We start from the raw sequence: 12,693 nt of genomic DNA, 5'->3' as shown, positions 1-12,693 counted from the left end.
AGAAAGTTTTGGTATGTATATAATGAGATAGATACAAACATTTTTTTAAAATTTTTACTGGATTTTGCTTAGTGTCAAGGAATTGACCAAAGAAATTGCTTCTTTTTAAACTTGTGATTAATTAATGTTGTTAATCAATGTATTTAATTTAAGGGTTAAAGCAAGTGCATACCTGAATCATCTAGCACTCATAAGCCCATGAGTAATCCTGACATTATAATAACAAAAATATTCAAATTTGCTAGCTCCATAGCTCTCATCCGGTGATGGAGGGACTTAATTACTGCTCAGATTTTCTTCAGGTTATTTCCAAAAAATCCTTTATGGCTTCTTCATATGCGAGGAAAATACCGCTTTCATTCTTTAACTTTGAATTTTTCATGGAAATTCACTTCATGATCCTTGTGGCACATAGGGGGAGAAGGTAGCTTTTCCCATTACCTTTGGCTAATGACCTTCTTTGAATGCATAAGATATTTTACAAAATTTATGAATCATATTTTACTAAAATTAATTCATTAATTAAATGATTACCCTGTGTCTATGAAAAATACAAAAAATTAGCTGGGCGTGGTGGTATACACCTGTAATCCCAGCTACTGGCAAGGCTGAGGCAGAATTGCTTGTACTTGGGAGGCAGAGGTTGCAGTGAGCCAAGATGGTGCCGTTGCACTCCAGCCTGGCTGACAAGAGCAAAACTCCATCTCAAGAAACAAAACAAAACAAAAACAAACATAAAAAGACATTAGATCCAAACAGTTTTTCACAATATGATCAAATCGGCATCTTAGTGCCGATCATCTACAGTATCTAAATGAGTTGGTAAATTACCTTCCATTTGTGTTGGTAATGGGAAGTTGATTGAGATAGATTATTTTACTTACATTATGTTATAGTATAGATTACAGTTGGATCATGAAGTTCAAGTGCACTCATTGTCTGCTATTTTATTTACTAGTTTGGAAATAAAATACTCTGTTTGCTGAAAGTAGTCATTATATAAAAAGCCTTCCAAGGGAATCTTCCAAGAGAATAACCAATCTTAACTTTCCGTCACATTTTTCTCTCAATCAATAACTCTAAATTTAAAGTGTTATTTGTATACCTCCCAAATTGAAGCCAAACATGGGGTTAGCTATTTTTATTTATTTTCACATAGAAACATTATTTAGATATAATTCATGTCATCAAATTCATGTAAAGTATACAATTTAATAGTTTTTAGTAAATTCACAGAACTATGAAACTCTCACCACAATCAATTTTACACTTTTATGATTCTACAAGAAACCTATTAGTGATAACTCCCAACTTTCCCCCAGCTGTCTCCACCGTAACTGTAAGCAACCACAAATCTACTTTCTGTCTGTATAAATTTGCCTACTGTGGACATTTCATCTACAAAAGTATATATTATGTGTTTTTTGTGACTAGCTTAGCAAAGGCTAATATCATCTGCGTTGTAGCATATATCAGTACTTTATCCTTTATAATTGCCAAATAATATATCATTGTATGCAGATTCCATGTGTTATTTATTCATTCATTAGTTGATGTACATTTGGGTTTTTATGCTTTGGGGCTATTATTTTAAAACTCTGCTATAAAAATTTAGGTGCCAGGTTCTTTGTAGTAATAGGCTTTCAATTCTCTTGAGTATATTCCTAAGAATAATATTGCCGGACTAAATGGTTTCTGCTTCATATACCTTGGGTGCTCTCTTTACATAGATGTATACATGCTTATAATTGTTATATCTCTCTAACGGATGGTCTTTTCTATCATTTTGAAATGTTCTCCATTATTTTAACAACATATTTTATTTTAAAATCTGCTTTGATATTAGTATAGTCACTCTAGCTTTCTCTTGCTTGCTGTTTGTATCATATGTTATTTTTCATCCTTTTATTTTTAGTCCATTTGTATCTTCAAATCTAAAGTGTGTCTCCTGTAGAAAGCATATATTTTTATCATTTAAAAAATATGGTTTATTATCTCCGCTTTTTGATTGAATTTTTAATCAACTCACCTGTAATCTTATAATTGATATTAGTTAATTTCCATGTATGATATTACAATAATTGATATAGGTTTATTTTCATCCATGATTTTACATTTATCTTCTACGTTTCATGTCATTTTTGTTTTATGTTCATTCTTTACCACTTTATGCTATATGAAGTAAATATTTTTTAGTTTAACATTTTAATTCCTGTAACAATTTTTCACTTTATGTTTGAATTATATAGTTAGTAGATGCTCTCAGGCATATCATATATATTAACTCATCAGAATCTAAATCAGATTCATAATAACCTAATTCAAAAGATATAGAAATGCTACTACAATATAGCAGTTTGCTCTTTCTCCCATTTTTGTAGTATTGTTGTTAAACATATTACATTTTAATATGTTAAAAACACGACAATACATGGTTACAATTATTACTTCATATACTGTTATGTCTTTAATGAAACTGAGAAAAGCAAGGATACCAAGTACCTAAAATTTGTTCCATAAAACATATTATATATGTTTTTAATTCTCCTAATTTCTTCCTGCAAATTCAAGTTACCACCTAGAATCATTTCTTTATTCTACTAAAACCTTACTTTTATCCACTTCCTTTGTGCTGTTATTGTCAAATATATTGCATTTTCTTATGTTATAGTCCCTGTAATGCAATGATAAATAATTGTTTTACATCATTAATTCTGTTTCCCTGAAGAATCTTTGTTCTGATTATTATTTTGTAATCACTTAAGAGAAGAAAAAAGAAGAAACATGCCATTTTAACCTCTTTTTAATTACACAATTACCTTTACTGGTGCTTTTTTTTTTTTCTTTTCTATCTGAGATCATTTGTTTTAGCCCAACTTTCTTTAACATTTCTTACAAGGCAGGACTGCTTTAAAAACTTCTCTTAGATTTTGTTTACCTGAAAAAATATTTTATTTCACCTTCATTTTTGAAAAATAATTTTACTGGATATAAGGTTCTTATCTGAGATTTTTCCTTCTTTTAGCACTTGGGATATGCTACCCAACTACCTTCTGACCTTCATTGGTTTTGATGAAAAGTCAATTGTCAAGGGAGTTCCTTTGTAAAAGTACCTGTTGTTGTTGGCTTATTGTTTATTGACTTGGAGGAGGTATTTCTATTGCAGTGTGAAGCCTCTGATATCATTCCTCAGGAAGCACAGGCTTTGGCACGTGCACAGTCACTCTGGGATGATAATGGCTTCAGTAGTGCTCTCACTGAATGTCTTTCTTTCCTGTTGTCTCTGTTAAGCTCTCTGCTTATGTTAGTATCACACCCAGTGATTCCCCTTCACTATTTGTCAGCTGGTTGCACTACTGTTTTCAATAATGCTATGTGCATAAGTTGTTCTATAGCCTGATCCATTTAAATCCAGAATCCTTTGCTGGGCTTTTTTTGTTTCGTTTTGTTTTTTCTTGAGGCCAGTCTTTGAGATTTTCTTTAACCTGTGACGACAGGAAGGCCGTTGCTCATTGTCTCTTTCTCTGGTTTTCTTTTATAAACTAGCTGGCCTGTGGTTTAGCGTTCTTATCTCATCTAGATACAATGGCTTTCTTACTTGCTTTCCTCCAAAGTCTCCACTTTGAACTTCCCCCAACTCTGTTCCAAATAGTTGGCTCCCTTAGAGAGAGCTTAAGAAAAACACTTCCCTGTTGCAGCTGGCTTCTTCCCTGGGCAAAATGGTGGTAGCTTCCGGTCTTCTTGCTTTGTCTCTTCTGGATTGAAATCTCCCCTCTATAAGTGAGCTACAGTGAGAGCTCTTGGGGTCCCTTTATTCTTGGCATATGAGCAGGGACTGGGTGAAAGAAGAGCGCCCCGACCTTTCAGCCACACCACCTGGAATTTTGACTCTGCAACCGAGAGTAATAATGACTGAAATAAGAAATGCTGGCAGCTTGCCTCTTCTGGAAAGGACCTTAGTCCTTGGTTGAGGAAACATGGATCTTCACCTTGGGTACATCTATCCAGTCTTCCTCATGCCGAGTTGGGGATGAGGTTGAATTAGGGAGAAAGTCATGATTCAAATACCATAGACTCTATCTGTTCTACTAAGATTTGCTAGTTTTTTAAAATAATTATTTGTTCATTTGCTATACGCCCTTGGCACAATTTTCAGAGACCTTAAATATGTATGTGTGTTTTAAAATAGTTTTCAATAGTTATGATTGTTTAGCTGGAGAGAAAGTCTGCAGAGCTACTTATTTAGCATGATATTCAGGAGTTGCCCCCAATTTCTTTTTCATACTCATAGATTTTCACAATATTGACTCGTAAATTATTCTAATTTATCTTCTTAAAAATATATTCCTCTCTTTATGTTTACATATCCTTTGGTCTCTCACTTCCTGCTAATTTTTCATAGATAAAATCTGTATTTTTCTTATTCTATATTCAAAAAATGTCTTTATATTTTGCTTCTATAAGAGATGAAATTATTTTATAATTTTCTTTTTCCCTGTAAGTATAGATAATGTTTAATAATGTTATTCCCCTTTTTTCTTTGTAAAATTTAAATGGAAAAATGTATATGAATTGAAAAGATTTAACAGCTCGGTATATTTTTAACTTGGTAATTTTTCATTTAGTTTTTTTCTCTTTAGTGATATTGCCAATCTCCTTTCTTCCGCCTTTTGTCTATGGTAAATGCCTGAACTCCTGATTCTAGGAAGTTCTGATAAATGGGACTCTAATCTAGTTGATCTGCAGTGAGAATTACAATGGCTGTGGAAAACAGCGAAGATAGAATTGAAAAACAAAGGGTAAATATAGATCTGAGTAAAAGAAAAAAGTTAGTCTAATTCCAAATATTTTGTCATATCCCTCTAGATTTTATACCCTTCCAATACAGAAACTGATGAGAGGATTTAAAAAGAGATATACTACAAAGAAAATCAATTAAAGACTGACAACTGTCCCCAAATTATACATATTGACATGGAACGAATCTACTTACTAGAAGGAAAAGAAGCCTTACCTGGCTGATTGCAACCATTATTTTAATTAATTAAAAACATACTTATTAAGCACCATAATCTTTCAGATACTGTCCTAGATGCTGGGTATAAAAACTATAGAGAAATATAAAAATTAGGAATTTCTGCAGAGGAAAGAAAGAAAAGAGAGCAGAAGGGAGAGAAAGAATGAACAGAAAAAGAAAAATAATTAGTAAAAAAGAAAATGACAAAATTAAAAATTTACTCTAATCTTTATTTTATGAATACATAATTTGTATTGAACCTTGTGAATGTCCCAATGGGTAATTTTAATTTTTAAATGATGTGATTCTCAGAATACAAGGTAACCTGTTGAAAATAATTTTAAAAACTCTGGTAGTACATGGTACATAGAAATATTGTAATATATTCAGAAACTTATCATTTCATCACAATGTTTTACTGATGCAAGTGATTCATTTATTCATTTTCACTATAGGTAGATGAGGAGCAGGTTGCTTTTTCTTACATGTGCTGAATGCTGCAGGACTCCATGAAACAAATAGTTTGATTACCAGAAAATAGCATCATCATAAACGTTTCAAAGAAGTCACACTTGCCTGCTGCTACAGAAATTGCTCAAATGCGTAGATATTTTTATTTTCTTAAAGCTGATTCTACTGAATAGACTTAAAAATAATTTTCTGCCATATTTTATTATATTTTGGGCATGCAATAAAACATCATTTTAAATATATTTGAGGAGAAAGGACATTCTAATGTAGACAAATGTAGAGCCCGCCCTGAGGCTTCAAGTCAGGTAATATATATACCTGATTCTTGCAGCACCTCTCAATGTAGGTCTGCGAAATAACATTTAAGGTAAATTTTATGAAAAGCATTGACATTTTACTTGTCTGGGTAAACTGAAAAAGAGACTTTAATATTTAGATAAATGAAGTATCTCCTTTTTTTTTTTTTTTTTTTTTTGTTGTTGTTGTTGTTGAGTTTTTTTTTTTTTTTTTTTTTTTGTTGTTGTTGTTGTTGAGATAGAGTCTCGCTCTGTCGCCCAGGCTGGAGTGCAATGGCGCAATCTCGGCTCACTGCAACCTCCACCTCCCAGGTTCACGCCATTCTCCTGCCTCAGCCTCCCGAGTAGCAGGGACTACAGGCACCCGCCACCACGCCCGGCTAATTTTTTTTTTGTATTTTTAGTAGAGACGGGGTTTCACCATGTTAGCCAGGATGGTCTCGATCTCCTGACCTTGTGATCCACCCACCTCGGCCTCCCAAAGTGCTGGGATTACAGGCGTGAGCCACCACACCTGGCCGTATCCCCTCTTAATAATCTTCCATAAACATTATTTTTCTCATCTGACCTTTTCAGATCTATTAAGAAGAGCCGAATTTCAGTACTATTCCTTGCTAAGTGGGATAGTTATCCATGTTGCCAATTAATGGTGGGGTCATACCTGTAAGAGTCAGTTAAGAAACAGGATTATGACTGGTACTTCCTTAAAATAGTTGAATATTATAAGGACTTTTAAAAATCTACCCTATTTCAGACAGGAATTGTATGAAGGAGTGCTCATAGGCAAGAATGAGATTTGCCTCAAGAATTTGTTTGAATTCTTTTTCAGTGCACAAATGAATGTGGTTACCAGACTTTAAAGTTACACAATATAAAATATAGCCTTACTACGTTTGGTCTAGAGACCGTTTAAAACAAATACAAAATGAAAAGCTTTGCTTGAACATTAAAGAAAAGTGTTTTGTAAAATATCTTTGAACATTTAACCTTAAGACACACACAAAACATTATTGACATTTCCTCTAAGACAAATTGCCTTTAAAGTATGCACCCAAGTTACTGAATGAGTTAGCCAGACATAGTTACTTTAGGTCAGTTAAGAAAGAAATAACGGGGAAGTTGGCTGTGTTCTAAAAATGATGTCTTTAGTTTTAGGAAGTTTGATTTACAGAACTGTGAAGCAGTAATTACAACATGTCCAGTTCTCCACTGAGTTCGTTCACTCCTAATTTTTGACAGTAAAGCCAACTCTTATGGAATGCGTACATTTTCTGTTCTCTATGAGATGAGGTCATGAATCTAGCTCACTGGTTATGGCACAAAATCATTAAAGGACCACTGACAACAATTATGTGGATTCAGACTAAATTCCTTGATTTCTCCCCTTGAAACTATGACGTTATCCATCAAAAACCACTTTTACAAACCCTGCCTCTGAAAATAATAGTAAAGTTCAAGTTCCATATAAGCGTCACTGTTTGGGACACACTAAGACCGTGCTGTTTTGCTCACGGTCAGAGAATTCAAGGCATGTATAGGAAATGTCACTTAATAGCCTACATGATTCCTAAGAGATATCTTCAAGTGGTGAGAAAGTATGGAAGTTTCAGTTTCTAAATCCTGCCTTGTTCCCAGTGTGGTCTATTGAACTTGGAATGGATTAAAAAGAACTGGCCTATTCTAGGTAGATGGCTGATAAAGAGGTCTATTTCAGGATCCAGGGAAAGTATTTCATTATAAAAGTGAAGGTGTTGGCCGGACGCAGTGGCTCACATCTATAATCCTAGCACTTTGGGAGACCGTGGCAGGCGGATCACCTGAGGTCAGGAGTTCCAGACCAGCCTGACCAAAGTGGTGAAACTCCGTCTCTACAAAAAATGCAAAAATTAGCTGAGTGTTGTGGCGTACACCTGTAATCCCAGCTACTCAGGAGGCTGAGGCAGGAGAATCGCTTGAACCTAAAATGCAGAGGTTGCAGTGAGCCGAGATCGCGCCACTGTACTCCAGCCTGGGTGACAGAATGAGACTCTCAAAAAAAAAAAGAAAAAAAAAAGAAAAAGAAGGTATCTTCTTTTCCAGTCTAAGTAGCACCAAAATCGCAAAAGTGGAGAAGGCAAATGAACCAAAATAGTTGAGATTATACTGCTCAAGGCATATTAGCATCACTGTGGAGACAAGGCAACTTTTCTAGGAACTTCACTTAAGAGAATTTTCTTTTTCCAAAACTTCAGTCTAAAAGTGGCCAGAAACGAGATATAGAGCCTGGTGAGCTAATATTATAAACCTAGGAAAGATGGATATGAAAGTATCTCTGGAAATATGATATTTTGTGGAAAAAAATTGGATGTAAGAAAATCCAGGTATCTTGCCTTTTTTTTCTCTTTCTTTCTTCCTTTCTTTTCTTTTTTTCTTCTCTCTTTCTTTCTTTTTCTTTCCTTTCTTTCTTTCCTTCCTTCTTTCTTTCTCTCTCTCTCTTTCTTTCTTTCTTTCTTTCTTTCTTTCTTTCTTTCTTTCTTTCTTTTTTTTCTTCAGCTAACCTAACTTGAAGCATTTAAACTTACTCATTTTGGGTGCTCCAGCGCTCGAACTTACATTTGCTATTTCTTTTTTCACCTTAGTTCTTACTAAGACAAAATATCTAATCTCCCGAATATAAGGAGACTGCTATTCTACAATCCAAATTTTATAAAGATAAACAATATAAAAACTAATAGAAAGTCCTTTATCTTGAGACTTTACCAAGAAATGTTTAGGTAACTAATTTTCGTTGAGAGTTATACTTGAGGAATTTTTCTTTATTTATATTTAAAAATTTTATTATAGAAAATTTCTGACATATGCAAAGTAAGCACAATAATAGAATGAGAAGCTGCATGCCATCACCCAGTTTTAAATGTATCGACATTCAGCCATTTTTGTTTCATCTATCCCTCTAATTACTCTCCACTCAATTGTAATTATTATAATAACTTACGGTTATGATTTTTTTTTTTTGAGATGGAATCTCACTCTGTCACCCAGGCTGGAGTGCAGGGGCATGATCTCTGTTCACTGCAACCTCCACTTCCCAGGTTCAAGCGATTCTCCTGCCTCAGCCTCCCGAGTAGCTGGGACTACAGGCGCCTGCCACCACGCCCAGCTAATTTTTTGTATTTTTAGTAGAGACGAGGTTTCAGCATGTTAGCCAGAATGGTCACGATCTCCTGACCTCGTGATCTTCCCACCTCGGCCTCCCAAAGTGCTGGGATTACAGGCATGAGCCACCACGCCCGGCCTACAGTTGTGATTTTTGAGGGAAAATTTACGTACATTGAAATGAACTAATCTTAAATATAAAATATTTACACAAATTGCAAAGCATATGACTCACACCGCTTTTGATGTAGAGCATTTCCTTAACTCCAGAAAACCCGAATATATTCTCTCCCAGTCAGTTTCCCACACGACTCACCACCAAAAGTGACCACCGTTTTGACTATTTAAATGTCCAGAAGGTCTACTAGAGAGAGTAGGAGGAGTGGTTATGTGCATTATGAAAGAAAGAAATTCTGAAAGTTCCTTTGTTTCTTGTTTGTTCTCAAGGTTTTCTAGTCATTTCATTAACACATTACGTAATATATAGGATGTGCATATTTTGAGAAATGTAAAATGAAGATATATATATATATAATGTCCAATGGAAGTTTTTGAAGAGAAACAATTAAAAAATAACAAGAAAGAGAAAAAGAGAAAAAGATGGGAAGAGTAAGTCCCACCATTCCCAGTCCACCTTTAGTTGTGTTTCCAGTGTCAAATGTTTGCAGTATACTCTTGCTCCTCAGAATATGGTCTGTGGGCCAGCAGCAGACTCTCAGACTCCACACCCTAACCTACTGAGTGAGAATCTGCATTTTAACAAGGTCATATGGACGTTGCATTTTGAGAAGGCTATTCTTGATCTCCTTGTAATATAACTGACATGCAAAAGAAAGGAAAGTGAATGGAACATGAAAGAAGGATACACATGGTATCAGCAAATAAACTATGCAATGTGAAGAAAATTTCTGTTGGTTCTATAACTGTGTAATGCATCATTATTTTAAAAATGTAGAAAGGGAAAGTAGAGATACACTTTAAGTATCTTCTGTATTCATTTCTTTGGGGAAGAAGGTCAGCCCAAAATATGAGAAAAGATAACTACGATTGGCTCTTCTCAATGTTTTTTCTGTTTATCTTAAGGCTTCTGGTAACCCTATAATCTATCACATAAGCCGATATTAAAATCAACAAATTACACTTTTGTTTATTTTACTTGAATGAGTTCATTAAAATTTTATGATTTATACAGTTGCTATCAAATTTTGTGTCCAATTAATATTACATTAAATGCTGCTTTTGCAAGGGAAACAGCTAAAAGAAGCAGATGTGTGAGTTCTTAAAGTGCAGCTGTTATAAAAAGTAAACAACCAGCAGTAATACTTTAGAGTAATTTCTCATATATTGTGTAGCATAATTATAAAAATTGTTTGTCAAGAAATCAATATTTTCTTACTCTGACACTGCTTAGAGCTCAGAACAAGTAAACATTGGGCATAGATTTATAAAAAAAGAAAATAAATGTAAAAATGAAGCAACATATTTGTATAAATCTATGAGACTGAAACGTAAAAGAACCTTATAATATTTTAAATATAAGCAAAGAATCATAAATGCATCTGAATTATTCTGATATATTTTGGCTGAAAGATCATTGTGTCTTTTATTTAATATTTTTAAATGGAATCGTACCTAATTTTCAAGTGCAAAAAATCTTAGTAAATGACTTTAGTAAAAATGAGATGAGATATTTCATAGGACACATGTTTATAAAAAAATCTGCGTAGAATTCTGTATCTGTGTGATTTACTTTCAGTTAAAAGATGGAATTGAGACTTCATGCTTCTGTTCTTTCTAAATGTTAGAGCTTTTCTTACTCTTCAGAATTGTCTAACATACATAAAACATTTTGTGGTAAAAATCTTAATTAGGTCATTTTCCCCTAATATGTGAAAATATAAACATAGTTTCAAGAACAAGACATATCACATCTATCCATTTAATCTTTTACTAATGTTTATTTCTGTCTTTAAAATCAATCAATATGATAAAGTCATACTTCTGAAATAAGTGAAAGTTAGTGAACATGCATATGTCTATTAATCAAATATTACATCAAATCCAATACTATTTTAAAAGCCCAATCTTTGCGTAAGGCACAAAGATAGAGAAGCTGAATGTATTCATTTTTGTTATTAACATATTTTAAAATGTTTTTAAAATAAATTACTTAATATATGTTAAAATCAAACACTTTATGTATTTTATGTGAAAGGACTTATTTACTGACAATATCAATGTTTATTTGATACTGAATGATGAAAAAAATGACAGAAAGCGTAAGAAAACTGAATACATTTTTCCATCAACTACATTTAAGATCTTGTTATAAGGATAGCTTAATCTTATCCTATCAGTTTGATTTCTAAACCTTTAAAATTGCCCTCTTCTTATCAGCTACTTCAGACTTGAGAAATTACAAATTAAGCAAAAATAATATTAAACCTCTTTTCCACAAAGAACAAATAATCCCTTAGTGCACCATTTAATGATGGATCTAAATCATGCACAGCAAGTTTAAATATTGATAAATGAATTCACATCTTGTAGAAAGTACTCTTATTCATGCTGAAATAAATTCCTCAGCCAAGTGAAGAGCATTCATCTCAATGTAAATTTCACTGCAAATATATACTTAAGTATTCAAAATATTCAGATGACTGTGCTCCTTTTCTTTCCAAAGATGACAACTTTCTCATCTTAAGTATTCTTTAGCAATTTATGTTCACCTCACATTGTTCATGTTAAAGTTATATTTCAAATGCATTATGCTTTCTTCTAGGCTTAGCCATATAGTTGTAAATTTGCCCTTCCCAACTGTGCTTGTGGCTCAGAAAATTAAGATTATGTTTTAGTAAAACTTATAGCTAAGAGAAAAGAAAGACTACTTTTTAAAGATGATATACATTGTTTTAATGGAGTATATAAGAGTATCTTGTGCCTGATTATAAGCTAGGTAAGCCTGAGACCAAAGAAATAAAATTGCTGCGCCCCACCCTTTTATTATATTTCTGGATCTAACTCTTATAATTTTTAAATTTTTTTTTATTTTTAATTATTTATTTATTTATTTATTTATTTATTTATTTATTTATTTATTTATTTTTTGAGATGGAGTCTTGCTCTGTTGCCCAGGCTGGAGTGCAGTGGCGTGATCTCAGCTCACTGCAAGCTCCACCTCCTGGGTTCACGCCATTCTCCTGCCTCAGCCTCCCGAGTAGCTGGGACTACAGGCGCCTGCCACCATGCCCGGCTAATTTTTTTTGCATTATTAGTAGAGACGGGGTTTCACCGTGTTAGCCAGGATGGTCTCGATCTCCTGACCTCGTGAAGAATTTATTTTTTAAGTAATTGTATTTTTATTTAATTGAATTGAAATAGATTAAATGTTAAAATCACAAATATTTGCTTCTTAAAAATTGATAAAAATAGGGAGAAGGGTGTTTCCATTATCTTGAGTAAATGCAATCTGTTTTATTTTGAAAGGTGTCACATTTTAAAATTCATATTTTATTTTCAGATGTAAAATATTTAAAAGAAGAGGACGCAAATCGCAAGACATTCACTGTCAGCAGCACACTGGACTTCCGAGTGGACCGGAGTGATGACGGAGTGGCGGTCATCTGCAGAGTAGATCACGAGTCCCTCAATGCCACCCCTCAGGTAGCCATGCAGGTGCTAGAAATACACTGTAAGTAAACACTACTTCCCCCTCCTTTATCTCAGCAGCAAATCTCTTCGTCTGCATCTAAAATCATTTCAAAACTACCTGAA

The 12,693-nt window shown here is 33.6% G+C and overlaps 1 protein-coding gene across 3 annotated transcripts in view; it reads left to right on the top strand.

Moving 5' to 3' along the window:
- CADM2 (cell adhesion molecule 2) overlaps positions 1-12,693 on the top strand; it is a 1,095,912-nt gene that overhangs the window by 938,039 nt on the left and 145,180 nt on the right. For all 3 annotated transcript variants that reach the window (XM_058437644.1, XM_032150399.2, XM_032150397.2), the window contains one exon: positions 12,440-12,610. In XM_058437644.1, the coding sequence (XP_058293627.1) occupies positions 12,440-12,610 (171 nt within the window). The remainder of the gene's footprint in view (positions 1-12,439; positions 12,611-12,693) is intronic.

Source organism: Hylobates moloch, unplaced genomic scaffold, assembly GCF_009828535.3.
Source record: "Hylobates moloch isolate HMO894 unplaced genomic scaffold, HMol_V3 SCAFFOLD_4, whole genome shotgun sequence".
Classification (NCBI taxonomy): Eukaryota; Metazoa; Chordata; class Mammalia; order Primates; family Hylobatidae; genus Hylobates; species Hylobates moloch.
The sequence above is the reverse complement of the archived record's forward strand: the minus strand, read 5'-3'. Positions and strand labels throughout refer to the sequence as shown.